This window comes from Dermacentor andersoni, chromosome 2, assembly GCF_023375885.2.
Source record: "Dermacentor andersoni chromosome 2, qqDerAnde1_hic_scaffold, whole genome shotgun sequence".
Taxonomy (NCBI): Eukaryota; Metazoa; Arthropoda; class Arachnida; order Ixodida; family Ixodidae; genus Dermacentor; species Dermacentor andersoni.
Genome location: NC_092815.1, coordinates 6,708,892 through 6,732,518, shown reverse-complemented (window position 1 = coordinate 6,732,518; position 23,627 = coordinate 6,708,892). Strand labels below are relative to the sequence as shown.

Here is a 23,627-nt window from a genome sequence, read left to right as displayed (position 1 = left end):
CGCGGAGGTGGCCAGCCTGAAATTTATTTCACAGGCATCGCTCTCGAGTCTTCGTTTCTTTATTTAGAGTTTCCTTCAGCTGCTGCCCAGAGATTCCAATGAATCTGCAGAAGACGCTTTAGATACTCTCGAAGCTGAGTTTGCCACACTACAGGCGTACAGTCTTCAAGAGGACATTCTGAATGGAGAAAGGTGGGACGTGCAGTGGTCTATGGTTGGAAAAATGAAAAACACTGATGGAAGACATGTTTCATGGAGTTGCTAAGGTGATGCTCGATTTACTCGTGATAGTGCATAGCAAGGCAGAGTGTGAGGATTTTTCTCACGGCGCAAAAAACTAGGACTGAATATTGCTCGTCAGTGTACAACACAACCCTCCAACACCGGCTGCTAGTGAAGGGCCATCAGTCTGGACTATGTTTTGAGCAAAGCTAATTGGACAAATTTTTGAAGTGAGCAAAGTCTGCTACTGCAAGGTCCCTGCAGAAGGACTCATCGAACACTGCCTGAAAGTTTGAACCCCCCCCCCCCCCCCCCCTCCCTATGGCGCGAATAAAAAGTCTCCAGATTTTTTATCTCGCCAGGTTGGCAGGTATGGGATGTTCACCTTTTTATCTTTCGTATGGTCGCGGCCCCACATTGCCATTTGACATCATCCTCCATTCTTTGCCCCATGTTGCAACTGAGTATGCTCTTGAAGTCATAGATTGCACTGACATGTCATGTCAAGTCACCCAATCTCGTTAATTAGCCTCGCAGCATATCAAGAAAGAGCGTTACGACCGCTGCCATCGCATTGTTAAGTTTGCCCCAGGTGCTTGGGTGCTCCTTTGGTCACCATGTTGTTGGGTCGGCCTCTCCCAGAAGCTTCCATCTCGCTACACAGGGCCTTATGAAGTCCTACATCAAGTTAACGACGTCAATTACGAGATCTCGCCATTACAGTTTTATCCATCTTCAAGTCCGACGCCTACTGACATTGTGCACGCTTCGCGGTTGAAGCCATACTTTGCTCGCGATTCTTCACCTAACATGTGCCGAGACGGTGCTTCAGCACCTGGTGGTCCTGTTATGGAAGGATAAAAGAAGAGAAAGAAGATCGCGAGACACTGGCTCCTGCATGTTGTTGCTGGTCAGCCATCTTAACTACTTTGACTCTGCTTGTATATATATTGTAAATACGGTTTTTCTATACTCCCACCATTCCCATAACCATATCATTACTTTCATCAATGCTTCTGCTGTTGACATTCTTTCTTGGCGTACACAGCGTCCTAAAAGGTTAGTTTGCAACTGAACACTTCTGTCCAATATGGCTGCTTGGATGAAAACCGTTGTATTTTGCTTCAATTTTATGTTTAATTGTGCAGTGCTGACAATGTGGAGTATTAGAAGAGTATTCAAATCTGCAGATAGTGACTATTATAGTGTTACATAGTAAGACGCAGACGAAAAGCTATATACAAGTATATTTACAAGGGAATATGCTGCACTTGGCCAAGAGGCAACAGCCCGCGCTAGCCTCTAATCGTCGTCGTCTTCTTGCTGCTCGCCTCTTCGTCATTGGAAATACTGTTCCATAGCACTACCCCCGGCGGCAAAAGTGCCGTTCCGGAGCAACTAAAGGCCGAACTCGGCAGAAGTGTAGTAGGGCTTGAGCCTACTGACGTGCATGACATCACTAGATGCCACAGGTGAGGATGAGGTTGAACTCACAGGAGCAATTTCGTACGTCACTTGGCGCAGCATGCGGTAGGGCCCTGTGAATCGCGAAAGGAGCTTTTTTGAAAGTCCGTCGTGACGAGAGGGCGACCACAGGAGCACGAGCGCACCAGGCGAAAACCTGCACGTCACGGTGGCGGGCATTGTACTGACGCTGCTGAGTGGTTTGCGAGGCTGTCAGTCGAGCACGGGCAAGCTGGCATGCATGGTCGGCGAGGGCGATGGCATCGCCCGCATACTCGCTTGTTGAGATCGCAGCAGGAGGAAGTGCCTTGTCAAGGGGCAAGGTCGGTTCGCGACCGTACAGTAGATAAAATGGAGAAAATCCGGCGGTGTTGTGCCGGGAAGAATCGTACGCAAATGTCACGTAAGGAAGGGCGATGTCCCAGTCGTGGTGGTCCTTGGAAACGTACTTGGACAGCATATCGGTAAAAGTATGGTTTAATCGCTCTGTCAGGCCATTGGTTTGAGGATGGTATGAGGTAGTAGGAATGCACAATGTCGGTGATAACTTTCGAGAGGAAGTTACGATCACGGTCAGTAAGCAGCTGTCGCGGGGCGCCATGAAGTAAGATAATGTCACGCAAGAGAAAGTCTGCGACGTCAGTGGCGCAATTGGTAGGGAGAGCCCACGTGATAGCGTATCAGGTGGCGTAATCAGTTGCGACGGCTACCCATTTGTTCCCAGAGGATGACGTGGGAAGGGACCGAGGAGGTCTAATCCAACACGAAAAAACGGTTCCACAGGGATGGTGATCGGCTGGAGATAACCGGCAGGCAGCGTCGGATGGAGCGAGCGAGACCAGGCCAATAGAAGCGGCGGCGGACGAGATCGTACGTGCGGGTTACCCCAAGATGCCCTGCAGTAGGTGCGTCATGCATCTCAAAGAGCACAGTCTATCGTAGATGCTTTGGCACGACAAGAAGAAGATCAGAGGAATCAGGGAGAAAGTTCCTTCGGTACAGAATGCCGCCCTGGAGGACATATCGGCGAACGAATGTGTCGGTAGGTGTAGAGCGCAGACGCTCGATGAGTGCTCGCAGCGATAGGTCTCCGTACTGCTCATCGGCGATGTTAGCGAAGGCAAACACAGAGAAAATGCCGTTGGCGGTAGTACTGTCGGCATCGGCAGGCTCGTTGACTGGGTAGCGAGACAGGCAGTCAGCGTCCTTGTGTAGTTGGCCAGATTTGTAGATGACAGAATACAAATATTCCTGGAGGCGTAAGGCCCAGCGACCAACTCTACGGTAAGATCTTTCAGTGAGCATAACCAGCAAAGCGCGTGCTGGTCTGTGACAACGGAAAAGGGTCGGCCTATAAGTATGGGCGTAACTTTGCAACCGCCCAAACTAGGGCCAGACACTCATGTTCAATGGTGGAATAGTTGCGCTCCGCGGGTGAGAGGAGCCTGCTGGCATAACCGATAACACGGTTGTGGCTGCGCTGGCGGTGTGCCAGTACTGCGCCAATTCCGTGAATGCTGGCATCAGTACGGACTTCGGTAGGTGTAAGGGGATCGAAATGGGCCAGAACGGGAGGCGTTGTGAGGTCAGTTAGATGCGAGAATGCAGAGGCCGCGTTATCGCCCCACTGGAAAGGGGAGTCTTTTTTTCAAAAGCTCGGTTATTGGTCGTGCTATGGCCGCAAAATTTTTCACGATACGGCGTAAGTACGAACAAAGGCCGATGAAGCTGCGCACATCCTTAACACACTTTGGAACAGGGAAGTGCGTAACAGCATGGATCTTGCCTGCGTCCGGTTGCACTCCGTTTGCATCAACGAGGTGCCCAAGGACGGTAATCTGGCAAAGGCCGAATTGGCACTTCGCTGCGTTGAGTTGCAGACCGGCTCGATGAAAAACGTCCAGGACTGCCGAGAGGCACTCGAGGTGCGTGGCGAACGTTGGGGAGAATACTATAACGTCGTCCAAGTAGCACAGGCACGTGGATCTTTTGAAACCGTGAAGATGGGAGTCCATCATGCGTTCAAAAGTGGCAGGAGCGTTACATAGACCGAACGGCATCACTTTGAATTGATAAAGACCTTCAGGTGCTACAAAAGCAGTCTTCTCGCGGCTGAGATCGTCCACGGCAATCTGCCAGTAGCCGGAGTGAAGGTCAATAGAGAAGTAGCGAGCACCGTGGAGGCAGTCAGGGGCGTCGTCAATCCAAGGTAGGGGATACGCATCGTTTTTGGTAACCCTGTTAAGGTGCCGATAATCCACGCAAAAGTGCCATGAGCCATCCTTTTTTACCAGTACAACAGGTGATGCCCATGGACTACATGACGGTTCAATAATGTTCTTGCAAGCATTTTGCGAACTTCTGCGTCAATAACTTGACGGCCAGTGACACTCGATACAGGCGGCGATGAATAGGAGGGGCATCGCCGATATTAATGCTATGTTTAACAGCTGTAGTTTGGGCCAAGGGACGATCGTTAAAGTAAAAAATATTGTGGTAGGAAAACAATGCGGTAGAGCTCACGAGCGTGCTCAGACGGCATGTCGGGCGCAATCATTTTCTGTAAGTCGGCAATGATACAAGTTGCCGACTGCAATGGTAGAGGAGCATCAGCTGAATTGTCGTGTACTGCAATAGATGCTACTGAGTGATCCTCGAATGAGCAAAGCTGGGCCAGAGACATCCCGCGTGGCAGCACTTGTGTCGTCAAGCCAAAATTGACCACTGGTAGGCGGATGCAATTCGCCGTAATAGATAAAACGGTATTAGGTACTGTGATCCCGTGTGTAAGTAGGACGTCTTGCATAGGAGCTGCAATGTAGTGACCGTCGGGCACTGGTGGGGATGACACGAAGTCAACGAAAGTCAGTGCCAAAGGTGGCAAACGAACGAAGTACAGAAACACCGTCGACTTGCACGTCAAGAAGGTTCAGATGAGTGGGCAACATCAGTAGAGGATTTGTCGACGGCGAAAAGAAGCGACGGGGCTGGGGAGAGAGAGATTGTTGTCATTGGGGCGAAGGTGAACGAGAATAGGGGCGCTTCGGCGCAAGAGAATCAGTGGTGGCATTATCGGAGCCTGTGGCATAGGGACGAGAAGGGCCACCTGAAGGGCGAGAGTAGGCAGTATAAGTAGACCGGGTCGGGGAACTCCAGCGACTGCGACAGTGCCGAGAAATGTGCCCGATTCGACAGCAGTGAAAACAAATGGGCTTGTCGTCAGCAGTGCGCCATTCAGATGGGTCGTGGAAACGTGGTGGGTAATAAGATGCAGGATGGGACAGAGCCGAAGAAGCCGGGTAAGTATCAGGGCGATGGGCCGAGCAGGTGGTGTGAAGACCCATGTTTGTGAATTCCTGACGGACAACTGCCTGGATCACGGAAACCGTGACTGCAGGTGCGTTGAAGGAGCTGGAGTCGAAGGCAGCCGGATAGGCGGCCTCGATCTCATGCCGGACGATCCTGGTAACATCGCCAGTGTTGTTGGGACGAGGAGCGTCGGCACAGGAAGATGTCGCTGGGGTGTTGGGCAGACGGAGACGGGCAAACTGCTGGTCGATACGCCGGCTTTTAGCGAGTTCCAGGTGGTGGCACTCTTTTATAACTGCATGCATCTACCGTCGCCACGTTGTTGAAAACAACCAAGTTGAAGGTGTCATCGGAAATGCCTTGGAGAATGTGGGAAACCTTGTAGGACTCAGTCATATGTGCGTCAACTTTGCGGCATAGAGCCAAGACGTCCTGAATGTACGTGACGTAGGGCTCCGTTGACGTCTGCACACGGCTGGATAACGCCTTCTGCGTGGCAAGTTGGTGACCGTATGGGTTGCCGAATAAGTCTCAGAGCTTTTGCTTAAGTGAATCCCAACTGGTGAGCTCATCTTCGTGCGTCCGAAACCAAACTCGAGGTGTGCCACTGAGGTAAAAGACTACGTTGGCAAGCATGATAGTAGGGTCCCACCAGTTATTGCAGCTGACGTGCTCGTACAGGCTAATCCAGTCCTCGACATCTTCCCCATCATTGCCCGATAATACGCCAGGATCACGAGGAGCGGGGAGAGTGATGTAGGTCATCGAAGTGGCAGCAGGTGTCGGAGGCCGGGAGCCATGAAGGAAGGTTCGACGTACCGTCCACTGCGAAGCCCTGTGACGAGGTACAGGGAACGTCCACCTCCGCCAGATATGTTACGTAGGAAGACACAGACGAAAAGCTAAATACAACTATATTTACAAGGGAATACACCGCACTTGGCCAAGAGGCAACAGCCCACGCTAGCCTCTAATCGTCGGCGTCGTCTTCTCACTGCTCGCCTCTTCGTCATTGGAAATACTGTTCCATAGCAATATTAACAATATAAAATCGATTACCAAATTTACTCTCCAATCTAGGCTGACCCCCGAATTCGCAAGGTTAGAAAATAAAAGAAACAAGCTTTCCTTGAATGTAAGGCCAACGAAAAAAAAAAGTATTAGACTGTGAGAAAAACATACAATGTCGTCAAGATATTGCACTTTCAGAATGCTTGCCTTTGCTTGCTGTCTGATTGACTGGAATTTCATAATATGTCGGCGTAACTAAGTTCACTACCTGACTTGGTGCAATAGAGAGACCACAGGGAGGAGACATTTTGAAGGCATGCTGAAGCAGACAGGCGTCTTAACTTGTTCCGAGCGAGGCCTCGAATGTTTGTGACTTCCTTCGCATTCGTCTGTATGATTTCCGTGGTTATGGGCATTTCCGCTTGGTTGTGTCTACATAAAATTGGCAGCATTGTTTTTAGCCTCGTGGCATCGACCTTTCTGGAGTCGGCAGTGTCTGGTGGTTGCTGCCATACCGCATCCTCGAATTTAAGCCGACCCCAGACATTCTCGTTTTATTTTTATTTATTTCTTAAAGAAAAGTATCGGCGTACATTCAAATAAATACAGTATTTGGAAGCTTCAAATATGCACACACTTCTACACATTTGTTTGTATTGATTTAAAGGCACAGTTGGATCATGGACATCACTGTTTTCTGGTCACATGTCAAACTATACTTGCCACCATCTTTGCAAAAGTGCTGCTCTACCTCCATTGATATGTTGCAAACACATACTACCTGCTAGTAACTGAAAACTATTTAGTAGAAAAAGTTTTTATTTAATAAAGCTGGAATGTTTTACAAGTCCTCTGCATTATACTGCATTATCACAAAGATCATCATTATGATCATTAGCAAGAACCAAAGCTGAAAATTGGTTCAGGAGCCAGCTGGACGCCGCATTTCCTAATGATAAATGTCGTTTTTCATACATTTTACAATTTTAATGCTACCATATTTCCACTATTGCTGGTGTGGACCACTTGCCACAACACACGAAGAGAAAAGTTTTGAAAATGACATAGAATGTTACGCAATTTAAATTAAGAAAGAAAAAATGAAATTACTCCGAATTTTTGTTCTCCTGGAGTTCCGTCTTAAGCAAAAAGGGCTAGTGAATGCAAGATGGCAATCGGCACTCCAATACTAGAAGCATTGCGAGGTCAAGTTTCAAGTTTATTTCAAGTTATTTCTTTACTTATACTTCATGATGTACAAAAATGCCAAAAATATGTTTGGACCGATAGCCAAAGGCTAGTAATGAGCCACGCATCAGCCTGCTGCCTAAGCAATCGTTACTTTCTTTTTTTTTTCTAATTTGTGTCCATTATGCCTGCCACTATGAGGGAAGCATCCTTATCTTTGCAGTCTTCCCACTGCAGACACTACAGGCAATGAACTGGGAAAGTGCACTGGAAGCAAACACAGTGTTGTATCTACGTAGCAATTTTTTCTGTATTATTTGCTCTAGCTCCGCCCACATGTAATTTATACAAATAAAGTGATTTTATTTGTGATCAAATAATAAATTCACTCTTTCATAATGCCTGCATAGTCGCATCATGCATTTTCTAAACTTCTCTAAAGCTTTGTTAATCTGCATACTGGATGCAACAAGAGTGTTATCTGCAATCATAGAGGATATTCTGGAGCCAATAAATTCGCTAAGCCAGAATTAATTTCAATGCAACAAATTATCTAAAAAAAAGTGAATGTTGTGGGGTTCTCACTTGTGCTCTTGGGACAAAGGAACGACAACACAGTAGTGCAAACAATCACAAGGGCATTTATTGCACCTTTCATAGATCAGTGCCTGCTAGCCGAGTTGCTATCCCCAAAACATGCCAATGGGAGTGCGACAAATCGCGGAAGTCCGACTCACTGCGACCGGATAGTGAGCGAATATGTTCGCCCCATGCTGGATTCCAACGCCTGGTCGTTCGCGCGTACGATCACGTGAACGGTGGCACGTTCAAACAAGCCCTTGCGAGACGGTCTCGCAGAAGCATGGATCGGCGCACGCGCGGAACGTCTGCACTACTTGCCGACCTCGAGCCAAAGAGAAAGCGCCTTCTCCTTTTCGCGCCCAAGTAACCCCGCCGTGATGCGGTGTTAGCAGCGCAGCACTCGCGCCATCTCTTGTATAGCGCTTCAACCACACCGACCGCTGCGGGCCGCAGGCCACGCGGCGAAGCCGAATTACAGGAGACGGGAGCTATGCGGGAAAACAACGTATCAGGGGACGCATGAGAGTCGTGCATTCCCACAATGTTCACCTGCAGAATATATTCACAGAAAAAGGAGAAAAAAACGTGGAAATGAAAACCGAAAATGCTGAATGCTAAATATGACCCTGTGGCACAGAATATAAGCCGTGATGCGGCGTTAGCAGCGCAGCACTCGTGCCATCTCTTGTATTGCGCTTCAACCACACCGACCGCTGCGGGCCGCAGGCCACGCGGCGAAGTTGAATTACAGGAGACGGGAGCTATGCGGGAAAACAACGTATCAGGGGACGCATGAGAGTCGTGCATCCCCACAATGTTCACCTGCAGAATATATTCACAGAAAAAGGAAAAAAAAAATGTGGAAATGAAAACCGAAAATGCTGAATGCTAAATATGACCCTGTGGCACAGAATATAAGTAAAGCAGCATATACGAAGCACAAAGCTCCTGTCGGCGGAGAGGTGTGCAAGTTAGTCTGAGGTTTGCACTTATTTTACACAGCATATGAGCTGCTTAGCCTTGTAGTTGTCTGGGTGCAAAAAGGGCAGAGCACAACTATGCGGAGGGTTCATTGCTAGTATGATTAGGATAGTACAGAGGCTGCGAATTTGTGCTGCTATAAAGCTTCCTTTGGCCTTGCTCTCGATGTAGATTCGCATACCAATATTTTTGCCAAGGTGAAAAGGGTGAAATGCCTTGTCTCTTTCCGATGGCAAGGCACATACGAAGCTGGTTATTCCCACGTACCTCCCAGCACTAGATGGCAACTTATCAGATTTTATGTGCACTGTGAAAACACCTGCATATATAAGGCATGAGCTGATCCACCGTTCCCAAATGTAGCGGTGTTTGTCTTGCCTGGTTTTGCAACCATAGGCCTCGGGCAAGCTGCCACAGAGAAATGAGTGATTCACTAACTGCGACAGCTGCACCTGACTTGCAAAGACATCACCCAAGGCAAAATGCACGTACTTGATAAATGAAGGGCATATTCACAAAAGCATGCCACCAAATATTGGGACATGAGAAATTCTGCTCTTTGGCACAATTTTTATATTGCACAGAATGCATCATTATGTGCCATGAGCTAGGTGCAAGTCGTGTTGCGCTGCTAAGCACGAGGTCACGGGATCGTATCTTGGCTGCTGCAGCTGCATTTTAATGGGGGTGAAATGCAAAAATGCCCGTTTCTTGTGCATTGGAGGAACATTAAAGAACCCCAGGTGGTCAGAATTATTCCAGAGTCCCCCACTAAAGCATACCTCATAATCATATTGTGGTTTTGGCACTGAGAAAAGCAGAATTTTAAGCTAGGAGTAAGTCACAGTGAAGCTTCATGATAATTTCTGATATAGCGAACTCATTCTGCACAATGAAGGTGTTGTATCGAGTATCTACAGTATAAGTGCACAACCCATCTGGGATGCAGGCGGCATGTTAGCAAGTGGCAGATGCGAAATTCCAACTGAATCTTGAAAACAACAGCACTTGACAAATGCGGGACAAAGCAAGAAGGTGCTTCATCTTGCCGCAGCCGTCTCTTTACTCTTAGTGGATTTAATTTACATGACAATGCAACAGTGTCAGCTCAGCTTTGCACACCCACACTTCCCTGTCGAGATTCTACTGCTCCTTCAATGTCTCAGGATGCAACGAGAGGCTTGCACATGTGGTTAAGAGGTTAGAAACAAAGGAAAATTGCCATCTATCCAGTTCTAGCTTGATGCTTTCTATCTTAGGATCCTGCACAAGTTTTCTTAGCTGCAACCAGATGGTTTGCAGATTTTTCTGTATTGGCTCTGAATCTGCGCAAGCACTTGAGGCCAGCATATGTGTACGCTACTGATATATTTCTGAAATTGCATGGTGTCGAAGCACAAACTGCACCAAAAAGTGATGTGTTTGCAAGCACCTGAGCGCAGGCTGAGCTCATCATCCATGGTGGCCTGGTAGTCGTACAACGCTCGGCACTGTGAGGGCAGCACATTAGCATATGGCTGCTCTTCTTCTTCCTGCTCAGTCTCAAGGGACACGGGGACTTCGGCACCCCCGTCGGCTGCCCCACGGTCCCACTCCTCGGCACTTGAGGAACGCCGCTGTAGCCAGGGTGGAATCTTAAGCACTGTCTGCGCCAAACCCTGCATGGAAACATTCCCACTATTTGCTGCAGCAAAGGAACAACAGGCAAAGAGCAATTGCTCCACCCGATGGCCTTTCAGTCTTGATCACACCAGTAGCACTGAATTAAAAAAAAAAGATAGCACTACATTACGTGCAGTCACTTTCTCAACCTTATTACAGAACGAGGCAGGAAAGGCCGCAGTGTCGAATCACGCCTGCTGTCATACGGTGCTACTGTACACCTCACATCGCAGCAATCTTGAGGCTGTTCATTACCACAAGCTAGTTCGTCAGCTATATTTTGCTACCAACATGAAATGTGGTCTCCAACTTGCCTGTCGGTCCCTGCGCTGCTCTAAATGTGGAGCCAGTGGATGTGGTGGCCTTGGTTGACCCTCCAGGCCTGCCAGACAGCACTGCACCTTGTGGCGCGATGCCTCCAAAAATGCCAGGCTTTGCCGCAGCTGCGCAACATGCATGCTCTGTTATCAGAGGACTGTACAAGAATCACCTTTTTTTATGTCGACTCCTTTCTTTTCAGATCTGTGCAGTAGGAATACTACAAGACATTGTGGTTGCCGAGTGGCATCTGCTGCAGTGTGAAATACAGGTTAAAATTCGGTGTTGCCTTTGCGCTACGGTATATACACTGTATCTAACGTACAAACTCCTCTAAGTGTAGCCTCTGCGAACCGCCAGGATTACTGGACCACAGGCTTGATTTTTTGCAAGCCACATGCGCATAATATTGAATACCAGCTACTTGCCTGGCATCTGCCTAGCTGCCGGTGGCGTAACCATACCTTTATTTAGGGAGGAGGGACGGGTTCTTCGCTGGCCACTACCACTTTTTCACCCTCTTCCTCAATATACTATATATATATATACACAAAGAAGCAGGCGTAGTAAAAGTGTAACCTTCATTGTGCATCTTCGTTGATAAAGCACGCTTTATCAACAAAGATGCACATTTTTACTTTGCTGAACAACAACAGTTTTTCATTAATGCAGCATGTGGCCACTTTGCGTCAAAGTAGGCTATCGTCCTTATGGTATTTTTAAAAATGATGCTATTTAAAAAAAGATAAGGCCATCACATTTTTTTTTTTTTTTGCTACTTGATGCATTTATATAATGTACGTTGATGAGCTAGTTGAGCTAAAAATGGGACCAAACATAAGAGATGGCACACTGTCTTGTGTCTTCTTGTTTAGTACCGTTTTAACGCTGTTTGTTTTTTCCAAGCATTTATATAAGCAACAACGTTTACCAACCCATAGTGAACAATGTAACGCATTGTGGCCCACCATTTGCAGAAATATTATGCACATGCGCGAGAGATGTATTCTCCAACCCCAATATTCACATCTGCAGACTAGCAGAATGATGTATTGTGAACAGCTTTATCTTTAACACACGAAATCCTGTCAACTTATTTCAAGCATCTCAGCACTAAAAGCCCACATAAACTTACCCTCTCTAGACTCACGCCGTAGAATAGCACATCTTAACCTTTTTCATAAATTTTCCATTCTTTGCCTTTTGGCGACCCTTACAGAGAACATCGCATTGCACACACCAGTCACCCTAACACAGTATATCCCCCACAAGCCCACATCACGACTCTTCAGCAATCATTCTTTCTGCGCACAACACGAGACTGGAATGGCCTGCCTACCGAAGTTTCCACTATCATCGACCTATTTGCACTTAAGCAGCTCAACGAAAACATCCCATTGCAACTTGTAATATCTTTGTTTGCCATTAACCACCCACTCCTTAATGTAATGTCTCAACAAGAGACCTTTGAGGAAATAAATAAACTAAGAAAAATGTGCGGTTGCTTCAGACAGCATTTTGCATCCTTGTTGATTTTCCTGCAATAAAGCTTTTCTCTCTCCCCAGCTTTCAGTGTGGATCACCTTGTGTGTTCAGTTCGAAAACACCTTGTCACTGGCTGTGTAAGGCCCACAGAAATTTGTGGAATCTTAATAGATGCAATGGCCTGTCAGCTTGCACCTTTTGAAATGGGCTCCTTTAATTGTCTGCTCACCCTGCTTATGCCTACTAGGCTCAGTAATGTGTAAAGTTGGGTTAGTTGGTGATTGGCAACGAGTGTCGTCTTTTCTTGTGTCTTCACTGTGTCAGTGTCAGTGCGCTGCTTCACCAGCAAGGTATGATGCCTACTAGGCGGTGTGTCCTCTGTATGGGAAGTGAAATATTTTACAAGATTGCCCTACTATTCATCATTGTCAGTACGGTAATTATTAGAAATAGGTCCTCTTACTTTGTTCCCCACTAGGTGCTTTGTCCTGTTCCACTGTGAAACCCCCCTTGTTCAGTCAGGTGTCAGCCATCGCTAGTGCGGCTAGCAAAATTCTCCTACTTTCTTCCAACAACCACAAATGTGGCCACTTTTTCCACTATCGGACACGAGTTTATGGCTATTTGTGCATTTTGGTGTTTTGTTCATGTGCATGGGAGAGGGGATTGCACCCATGACACAATCCCACCTTTTCGAACTGCCACTAGCCCTCGACTTGCCTTCACATTCAACTTTTCCCTTTCATGCCATTCTTTCTGAGCTTATTGTTCCATGGAAAATGGGGGCAGGGAGGTTTCAACCTCCCAAGCCCCACCCCCTGGCAACACAAAATGTTAGCTGCTTTACCCCATCAGGTCCTTCCTAGAGGGCAGCACAAGGAGGAAACACACAGACATAAAAACATGAAGAGGTAGTAATTAAAGAGTAAGGCATGAGAAATATGTCCATAGTGATTGCTATGCAGACAATAAATATAATGTAGTAGGAAGTATGTGGAAAAGGGAGTAATGGTACCTGAGCTTGCACTTGCACCCGAGAAATGTACAGACAATAAAAGAATGCACGAATGACATAAATGAAAACTCTCAACTGGTATTTTTAAACAAAGTAATTCATAATAAACATCTCTTACAAGTGCCATCTGGAAGTGAAAAAGTTGTAACCACAGCAAAAACATGCAAACAACAGCTGGATCTACTAGCTACCAGTCAACCCTGTGCTGCACAGTTGTGGCTGCAAACCAGCATTCACGGGCATCCACATATTATTCAAAAAGGCACCAAATAGGACAATTACAGAGCTGCTAAAAAAATATGGAAGACACTTTTGCCAGTCAGCCGTATAACCTGTTCACAGAAAAAATATGCGTACCTTTGCAGTACATGTTTTACGATTGCATGTTTTTGGCTTAGTGTATATCTTTGTGATTGACTTGGCATATATTTGACATTGTGTGAATTAGCACCACTGCATGCAATGGTGAGGAAATATGTGGATTCTAAAGCTAATCACTTTCAATATCGCTGCCAGTTATTGACAAACTAAAATTTCTCATATGGGACACTACCTAAATGTGATGATTGCATATAGTCACTGCATTAAAAAAATGTGCAGCAAGATAAACAGCTACTTCAATCCATTTATTTATAGATGGCATTCAAGAGTTGCCATTGAGAGCCCATCTCAGTCTGCACAGGCCTTCGCAAAGAAAGGCAGATCTAATGAGTGCTCAAGGTAGTACAATAAACTGCCAAGCGAGACCGTTTTCTGCAGGGGGCCTAACCATGGCGATCTTCAACAAGTTGCCTCCATGAATAACTGGGCCCACAAAGACTGCTCTTACTCTAGAGAATCTCATGCTCTGTGACAATACAAAATTTTATAAACCTGAGCTCTGTGTATTCATTCAGAAACTGCAGATTTGTCTCCAAACGAGAAGGGTTGAGATCTAGAATGAAATTTCCCTTGCAGCACTTTTCCACTTTGTTCAAGCATTCACCAGGTGGAGCCTCCCCTCTGGTATTAACTGATTAAATTAAGGAGGCTAAGAGTTGAGATCTTGAATGGAATTTCACTTGCAGCACTTTTCCACTTTGTCCAAGCATCCACCAGGTGGAGCCTCCCCTCTGGTATTAACTGATTAAATTAAGGAGGCTAAGAGTTGAGATTTTGAATGGAATTTCACTTGGAACACTTTGTTCAAACATCCAGCAGGTGGAGCCTTCCCTCTGGTATTAAGTGATTAACTTAAAAAGGCTAAGAGTTGAGATCTTGAATGGAATTTCACTTGCAGCACTTTTACACTTTGTTCAAGCATCCACTAGGTGGAGCCTTCCCTCTGGTGTTAACTTAAGGAGCCTAACAGTTGAGATCTTGAATAGAATTTCACTTGCAGCACTCTTCCACTTTGTTCAAGCATCCACCAGGTGGAGCCTTCCCTCTGGTATTAAGGTAAAAAAAGGTGAAAGGTGGTATTAAGGTGGGTATTAAGCCTCCTTAAGGTGGTGGTATTAAGGTGAAAGTGAACGTTGGATGTTAGAAATACGTGAGAAAAAAAAGGCCACACCTAGAATATTTTGGAACCACATAAATTTATTAGGGAGGAAGTCAACAACGATCAAACAACATATCCTAGACGAAGATGAAAACAGACTGGAAGGAGAAGCGGCAATAAATTACATCCGAAAAGCAACAGCCTAATCTTTCCAAGGCAATGACGAGGTTGTATTTGAAGAAAAGGAGAGCATGAAAGAAACCCAAGTGAAAAAGGAGCTGGTTCTGACAAATTTCAACTGGAAGAAAGCGGAAGAGAAAATTCCTAAGCGCACAGCCACAGGGCTAGACGAGGTTCCCTTTAGGCTGATAAATGAACTAGGACCAAAAAGTAAGGAAGCTCTAGTGAAAGCAGTGGAAAAAAAACTTTAAAAGACAGATGAATACCAGACAGTTGGTGACAAAGTAGAATGAATTTACTTTATAAAGGTAAGGGGGAGAAAGACAGAATTCACTCGTTTAGACCGTTGACCATTACATCAGCATCGGTAATATACAGGCTAGCAATGCAGGCAATCAAATTAAAAGCTTCAAGCATGGGCAGAGAATAATTGCATTTTGGGGGAGCTTCAGAATGGCTTCAGAATAGGTAGGCGGTTGGATGATAACTTGTTTGTTTACTCAGTGTATTGAAATATCAAAAGCAGAAAGCAGACCGTTGTATGTGGCCTTTTTAGACATTACAGGAGCTCACGACAACATAGACCGCAACATTTTGTGGGATATTCTGGAAGGGGAAGGCTTAGGTAACGATTGTCTACAGCTTTTGAGAGAGATTTACCTAGAAAATACCATTTGCGTTGAATGGAAAGGGATGAGAAGCGAGGAGAAAGTTCATGTCAACAAGGGACTGAGACAGGTGTGCCCTTTATCCTTGCTGCTGTTTATGATGTACATGGTGAGGATGGAGAGGGCGCTAGAAGGAAGTAATATCGGGTTTAATCTCTCATACAAACAGGCGGGTACAGTAGTAGAGCAGCAACTCCCAGGTTTATTTTATGCAGACGACATTGTGTTGCTAGCTAACAAGCAAAGCGATTTGCAACGTCTGGCTGATATCTGTGGACAGGAAGGCAACAATTTAGGTTTGAAATTTAGTGTTAGAAAATCAGGTGTTATGGTATTCAATGAAAACAGTGGACAGCGATACAGGGCCAGGAAATACCTTGAATAAGAGAATATAAATACCTTGGTATATGGATAAATGAAGGAAATAGATATAAGGAAACAGGAAGAAACCATAACAGTGAAGGGGAAAAGAAATGCAGCCATAATGAAGCACAGAGCGCTATGGGGATACAATAGGTACGAGGTGCTCCGAGGTATGTGGAAAGGTGTAATGTTTCCAGGACTTACTTTTGGAAATGCGGTTGTTTGCTTTAAATCAGGGGTACAATCAGGACTCGACGGGAACCAAAGGTCAGTGGGTCGCCTCGCATTGGGCGCTCACGGGAAGACTACAAATGAAGCTGTGCAGGGTGATATTGGCTGGACTAGTTTTGAAGTGAGGGAAGCTCGCAGTAAAATTGAGTATGAAGAACAGCTCGGGAATATGGAAGAAATTAAACGGGCTGGGAGAGTGTTCAGGTATCTGTACAGGAAAAACATTGATTCACAGTGGAAGAAAAGAACTAGGAAGCTTACGAGCAAGTATGTGGCCTGTAGGGTGGGCAACACAGCAACAAAGAAGGTCAAGCGGAAAGTCAGAGAGGCTGAAATAATCTCATGGGTGGCGGCAATGGAAAAGAAACCTGCCATGAATAACTGCTTAAGAGGAAAAAAAGAAATAAGGAAAGAAACAATTTACGATAACTCAAAGGGAAGCTCATTACTTTTCGAAGCGAGATCGGGATGCCTTAGAACACGCACCTATAAAGCGAGATATAAGAAGGAAGAAGAAGCATGTGCTTGCTGCAGTAAAGCTAGGGAAGCTATGGAGGATGTTTTATTAGAATGTGAAGACGTCTGCCCAGCGGCCAATTTAGGCCCTACTGGCCTCCTTGAAGCCCTTGGGTTCAGCGGGAGCAGTGGTAAAGCAAACAGGTGTGCAAGAGACATAAGTAATAGGTGATTGGAGGATTGGTGGAATAAAAGTAGGGAAACGACAAAAAACAGAGATGTACAAAAGCGCAGTTCACAATAGGGGATCAGGAATTTTGGTTGTGTGAGTTCATAGTGTTTTTTTTTCTTTTTTTATTGTTTAACGTAGGTAGGACATTAGGCAGTATAATAGCAAGAGCTTGGTGGCGCAACCCACCGCCCTGTTCCAAAGGGGACGCTCATAACATCCATCCATTCATCCTAACTGATTAACTTAAGGAGGCTAAGAGTTGAGATCTTGAATGGAATTTCACTTGCAGCACTTTTCCACTTTGTTCAAGCATCTACCAGGTGGAGCCTTCCCTCTGGTATTAACTGATTAACTTAAGGAGGCTAAGAGTTGAGATCTTGAAAGGAATTTCACTTGCAGCACTTTTCCACTTTGTTCACGCATCTACCAGGTGGAGCCTGCCCTCTGGTATTAACTGATTAACTTAAGGAGGCTAGAAGTTGAGATCTTGAATGGAATTTCACTTGCAGCACTTTTACACTTTGTTCAATTACCCACCAGGTGGAGCCTTCTCTGGTATTGACTGAATAAATTAAGAAGGCTAGGTGACTATTCATCACTGCTCAGTTTCAAAAGGGGTGCCAATAAATCATCACCATCATCATAACAGGAGATTTAGAGAAAAGGAGATCTATACAAAATGCTAGACTGATAAGCATGTATAGCATACCTGAGATAACTCAAGCAGGCCTAGGTGACTATTTGTCACCGCCCAGTTTCAAAGGATATGCCAATAGGTCATCATCATAACTAGAGTTACTGTAGCATACATAATGAGGGTCTTGAATCTGGCAACATTGATGCCTTCAGGTAGCATGAGTAGGTTTATTGACCAGTTGCCTTCACCCAAAAAGATCATGTTCGCGTGACACCTGCGGCAAAAAAAGGATGTTCCACATTTGCCGCCAAGGTCTGTGAGTGGTGGCGCCGGCTGACACTCCCAGGGTTCTACTAGGACACATAATTGCCCAAGAAAGTGGATTGGGGAATGGCGCCGCGGTAGCTCAATTGGTAGAGCATCGCACACAAAATGTGAAGGTTGTGGGTTCGGTTCCCGCCTGCGGCAAGTTGTTTTTTCATGCACTTTAATTTCCATTAATTTATTGTTTCTTTATTTCATTTATTAAGCACAAGTAATTTCCCCTATGTTTTCCTTAGTGTCAGTGTTTGTTGGCTTCTTATGATATGACTAATAAAATTTGGGCCCCTCGGTTAACCCCCTTTCTTCTCGTTTGTAGCATATACAGTAACTGTAAACCTTCTCACCAATACAGGCAATTTGTGCCGCACGCTGACCCACAATCACAGCTATTCATCACTGCTGTCTTAAATGTTTCTGGCTCCTCCTCGTAGATCACATTCAACCTGTCCAACTTTGGAGTCGGTTGGAGTGCGCAGCGGGCTCGCGCAGCACATAAGCCCAGATTGGCTCGCACAAACCTGTTGGAGCTTCTCTTGGACACGTAGCTGGGCCTCCTCATCACCAAAGCGAGGAGATTCCCTGAAAGCCTGGGCTAAAGACTCCACACCTGCACAAGGTCGAAAGATGTCGGTCACACTTTGCTCACATAAACAAGCGGGTTATAGCTTGTTACACGTATGTGCCAACAGGGTTATTACATTCAAATCAGAGGGTTTAGGGTTGATATCATTGCTAGGCTTGTTAATCAAAAATGCCATGGTTGCAAACAAAATAAAATTAATGTCTGTGATAAATATGATTTTTAAAAAAAGAAGGAAATCACTCTGACAATAAAATACTTTTTTACTACATTATACTGCAGTTCCTCATACTGCATAACACAGTTCACTAAATGATAACAGTCTGTGAACAGCTGTGTGGCACTATGTGCATATTAAGGGCACAAGAAAATAAAGCTAGCAGCTGAATGTTTTTACAGATTTGTAAGAACTAACTGGCGAACAGTGTGTGCTTTTCCATCTTATCAGGGTGGTACTGTCAGCTGGCAGAAAGTGCTCCACAAAAACAGCACACATTGAGGATAACTAAGGTGTTGAAGGTTCTCGAACAGTACCCAGAAGAAAGCGTGCAGACGACGTAGAAAACTGACTTCTCTCTGCAAAACTTGTGGCTTAGAAAGCTGTCCATAGCATAAATTCTTCCAGCATCCTAACGTTGTCATAGATTCTGAAGTGGAGCGTGTACAGCACCACCTCATGGACAAGTTGCACACTTGGTTCACCATATTTATCTGCGCTGGCGTATGCACCACTAGGGGTTGTTGTTGTTGTTGTTGTTGTGTGGCCAGCTGCGTGGTACACTGCAAGTCCAAGTAAGATGTGTTTTGTCAGTCATGTGTGAACTGCTCAGCTTCCTGCCACAGACGAAAAACAGCAAGCTAAACCCACAAGCAGCAAATATATAAACAAGTTTTGCAAAATGTTCTAGGCCATAACTAATGGTTGCATGTGAATGTCACATTTCATTAAGAAAAGAGAAAACAGGGAAATAGTGCACAATAGCTGGTGAAAAACAGTGCTAAAAGCTTGGCAATATGGCATTATGGCATAATCACACAGTCATCCAATCACCCAGGAGACAAGGAAAGCATAACGATACGACACCTACTGGTTGTCTACCTTGGAAGAAGCTGTTAAAAAAAAAAAAAAAAAACTGCACTGGGCACGGTGATGGCCAAGTGCTTAGATAATCCTCTGGATCATCCACTTGGTCTTCTTCCCTAGATCTGCCTCCTGCCGAGTTTCTTCCGTTGGCTTAAAGCAAAATAAGCTAAAGTTCAAAATAAAAATACTGATCCAAGCTGAGAAAACCTTGTTTTCCTCGCCGCTCTGTGTCAAGGTCCTTTTGTAGCAGCTGTAGCAGCCTCTCAAGGGCCTCTTTGCGCCTCTGGGGCTGCATGGGACTTGACAGATCCTCCGCCTGCATAGTTGTTTTGTTTTTTGTTTTTGTTTTGCAAGAGCAGTGCATGTGGCAGTTGCCAGTGCTTCAGTGAAGCTGACTTACATAGAAATCTGGTAGCAGCTGCTCAGGCACGTTGGGTGCAGTGGCTCTAAGGCGCACAGCCTCCTCAATGTCCTGCTTGGCATCCACATGGGCTGTCTGTGCCTGCACACACTCAGCACACTGCAAGGATAACATGGGGAAGCATGTCACAATTAAGTGAACCAAGTTTGAGCACGGAGCCAGTGCTATGCTGAATGGAGGGCCATTTGGCCAGCTGTGCATTTGCACTTCAAGGTTTTGGTTTGTGTAATTTGGTTTTAGCAGTAGCAGTCCCAGCATTATGTTAGCTTGGGTGACTTCCTGGGCTCTTTTGTCCTCTAGGTTGGCAATGTGATCAGGTGTCCATTACCATTACCGTAAAATTCCGAGCAAGCGCCCCCCCATGGTAAAACATAATCTAAGAAAATTTGCAGGAAGAAGGGAGGGAGGGGAGCTTGCTCGGTTGCGGACTGAAATTCAAGGGCTGTAAGAGCTGGATCCGGCGACTAGCAAGCCAGCGATTGCATGCTCGTCTGGCTGGCTCGTATATTGTAGGTTAACCGCAACATAATTGTGCATTTTGGGAAGCTACCGCAAGAACACATGAGACGAAGAAAGGGACAACACACTGCTTGGTGTTTTCCCTTTCTTTGTCCCGTGTTTTCATGCAGTAACTTCCCGAAATCATGAATAAATAACTGACCTACGCCCACACACTGCTATAATCATGTACACATTGTGCTGACCAACATAGGCGCTTCATTACCAGTTGCATGCGGTCGTGTCATAGGGTCCATTGGTCTCTGATTCAATGGCCCAGTGAGCTTCTAGTCATCGGTAGCAATCAACGGAGCCGACACTGCAGACGTGGCCTTGCTAAAACACTGCTCGCATAGTTGTGTTTATATTGGCATCTCTTGTTTAAAGTGAGAGAGATGTGCAAACACGTTTGTTTTCACTTTATTTGCTAAGCCATTCCGAGCATCCCGGCAGGGGCGCCAGTTCTCGGCGGAGCTGTGCACCACTCGCTCATTCGTACCACTTTCGTACAATGTGTCCTGAATCGTCGTATGTGGCAAGTCTGAGTCTGGCTCGTCGTATCACGGATCACACGCAAAATCGCACCATGCATTTCGCGCATGTGACACCTCGCACCATGCAGGAAGGAAAAAGTTAGGAGAGAGCACATTACGTCATGCAGCCAGCCCTTTGCTCAGTGGTGGCCCAATACGTGGCCTCTTGCATTGGAATCACGGAGCAAGAATTGACATTTGCCGAGGCGGTTGGTTTCCAGTAGCTATGCCAGTAGTCTTTATTCAGTGTGCTCTTGTTCGGCTGCCATGCCGTGGCTCTGCCTGCAGAGCGGGAACACTGAAACTAGAGTATACTAGTACACTCTAACTAAAATTAACCGCGCACGTTGATGTGCGGTCACATGTTGGGCCGACAAGTTCGGGCTTCAATCGCGTTGCGTGATGCTCCCTCCTACCCTTTTTCTTCCTCCATGCTTCGTACGTTTGGACAAAATGGCAACTGACAAAGGCTATGGCCATGGAGGAAGGAAAAAAAAAATAAGAGGAAGCATTACATCACGCTGCCAGCTTTGGCAAGCGAACGTTCCGTGAAGCCACAGTGTTGGCCCCACATGTGGCCTCTTCTGTCGAGATCATGGAGCAAGAATCGACATTTGCTGAGACATTTGCTTCTCAGTAGCAATGCCAGTAGTTTTTATTCAGTTTTGTATGGCTGCCCTGCCGTGGCTTTGCCTGTAGAGCTGGATCACTAAAACCAACCACATACATTGACGTGCGATCACGTGTTGGGCCACCAGGTCGGCTTCAATAGCATTGTAGTATGCTCCCTTCTATCTTTTTTCTTCCTCCATGGCCGTTTCAATGTTGCACTGTGCAAACTTGACATTTCCACAGTGCAACATCCTAAAAGACAGGCCGTCGGACCCAAAACGCTGCAGCCTATACATCACTATTCATTGCTTTCTTTTGTACTCGGAACAAAATGATACGACATGTTTTTGCATATAACACATAACCGACTATAGCAAATCGATTTCAGAAGATTCGATTGAAATCGGAAATGACTTTTTTTTTTAATTTGCACACGAAAACTGTCAAATTTCTGATATTCTGCAATTTTTCTTAAATTTCCTGCCCGAAATAATGATTTCAGTATGTAAGCTAGACCAAATACACTTTGGTGCAACTTTAACAAGTAGCAATGAATGCACAAGCAAAATTATGAAAGAAACTTACGTAACAAAGCACTAAACATTTGCCAAAAAGGTCACTTTTCTTTCACTGCTTGCTCAAAAGCCAAGCCTGCCATTTTTTTGTTTGTGTTGTGAATTTGTGCAAGCAATTAAGTGTATCTTATTTTCATTAATAAGGTTGTGCAGAGTAAGTATAAAAAGTATGAAAGCATTAAAAATGCAACATTTTTTTGTACTCTCGGAAAATTGTAACTGCATGCAACTGCATTAGCTGCAATTTCCGCCTTCTTTCAGTTCAAAATTTTTCATGCTGGAACAGAGCCGTGCGCTGAAAAAATAAACTTGGTTCCAATGCAATGAAGGATCTTTCTGTCATAAAAATTTTGTCAAAATCAAAAAATAGTCAGGACCCCCTCTGACTATCCTTATTTGAATACACCCTATATAAATGCCCTTTTTGTGTTTGCGACACTGTATCCTTTGTTCCTAAGAGCTTTTGAGATCTCACCACTGAAGCTTCGTTTTTCACTAAAATTTATCGACAACCTATACTATATTCAGTCTGCACTGTTCAATAAAGCACTTGGCATTTTTGCTTGCCTGCCTTGTTGAGAAAAAAAAAAAAACTCATCATACGAGCACCTCATCATTGTAGAAGCAAGCTGCTGCAGAGTTGCCTGCTGGTAACTAGAGTAAAAGTATTGACAAACCAGGCAAACAGTGTTGCCAAGCTTTCTATGGCCAATGCAAGCCAAAAAAATTCAACCTTGTGAAATTTCTGTAAGAACAAAGCGGTGACAAGCAGTAAATTGTTCAAAGCTAGAATAAAGAAGAATGTGACTGCACGTGTGTAGGCAGGCATTCATTTCTATGTCCCCTGCATGCGTGATGACTGCCAGTGCACTTTCTTGTGGCCTACTAAAGTTTGTTAAAGCAAAGTTTTACAGCAGGTGGTGTCATGTAGCAGTGTTCGGAAACTTTGTCGGTTCTTTAAGAGAGTGGCTGTCACCATGAGGACAGCACACAGGCACCGCACTATACTTGATCACCTGTGGTCGTGTTTTAGGAGAAGCCAGTCTGGAGGCCCTGGACAGAAGCGAGCACTGCATCGTACAGAAGGCCACTGTCTGAACAAGAGACCCTGTGTGCGGCATCTGTCTGGGTGCCCTCTGGTCACCAGTACCCACCTGCAGCGCTTGTGGGGCTTTGTGCAACAAGTGCTGGGCATATCGTGACAATGCTGCGTGCAGTGCCTCCAGGCGCTCCTGCTCCAGAGCCTGCAGCCAGCCGGCAGTCTGGAACAGCAGCGTCTCCCACTCCTGCCGTGCCTGCTCAGCCGACATGCACGCGCCGTAATATTCGCCCTCGGCCTTGGTCAGAGCATTCTCCGCCTTGCGCCGCTTGCTCTCCAGCTGCGGAATTCACAATGTGTACATGCGCAAACTCAAATAAATTGCACTTCCATACAATTCTGGCAGGACATGTTAATGTGCAGCAGACACGGAAGAAGGCCATTGAGAGGCTTCCAGGGAAATGGGAAGCAGAAAAA

General features: G+C 45.7%; 1 protein-coding gene and 1 non-coding gene across 3 annotated transcripts in view; one reads left to right on the top strand and one right to left on the bottom strand.

Moving 5' to 3' along the window:
• The window catches only part of Nost (Nostrin), a 67,947-nt gene that overhangs the window by 16,845 nt on the left and 27,475 nt on the right, over positions 1 to 23,627 (bottom strand). Inside the window, exons 6-11 of one of the 2 annotated variants that reach the window (XM_050190187.3) lie at positions 23,266 to 23,490; positions 19,873 to 19,992; positions 19,680 to 19,788; positions 18,327 to 18,415; positions 10,734 to 10,862; positions 10,190 to 10,415 (exon numbers count right to left, since the gene is read on the bottom strand). In XM_050190187.3, the coding sequence (XP_050046144.1) occupies positions 10,190 to 10,415; positions 10,734 to 10,862; positions 18,327 to 18,415; positions 19,680 to 19,788; positions 19,873 to 19,992; positions 23,266 to 23,490 (898 nt within the window). The remainder of the gene's footprint in view (positions 1 to 10,189; positions 10,416 to 10,733; positions 10,863 to 18,326; positions 18,416 to 19,679; positions 19,789 to 19,872; positions 19,993 to 23,265; positions 23,491 to 23,627) is intronic. The other variant, XM_050190188.3, reaches the window with a different exon arrangement.
• On the top strand, positions 17,880 to 17,952 carry TRNAL-CAA (transfer RNA leucine (anticodon CAA)). The gene has a single exon. It is a non-coding gene; the product is annotated as a tRNA-Leu (tRNA).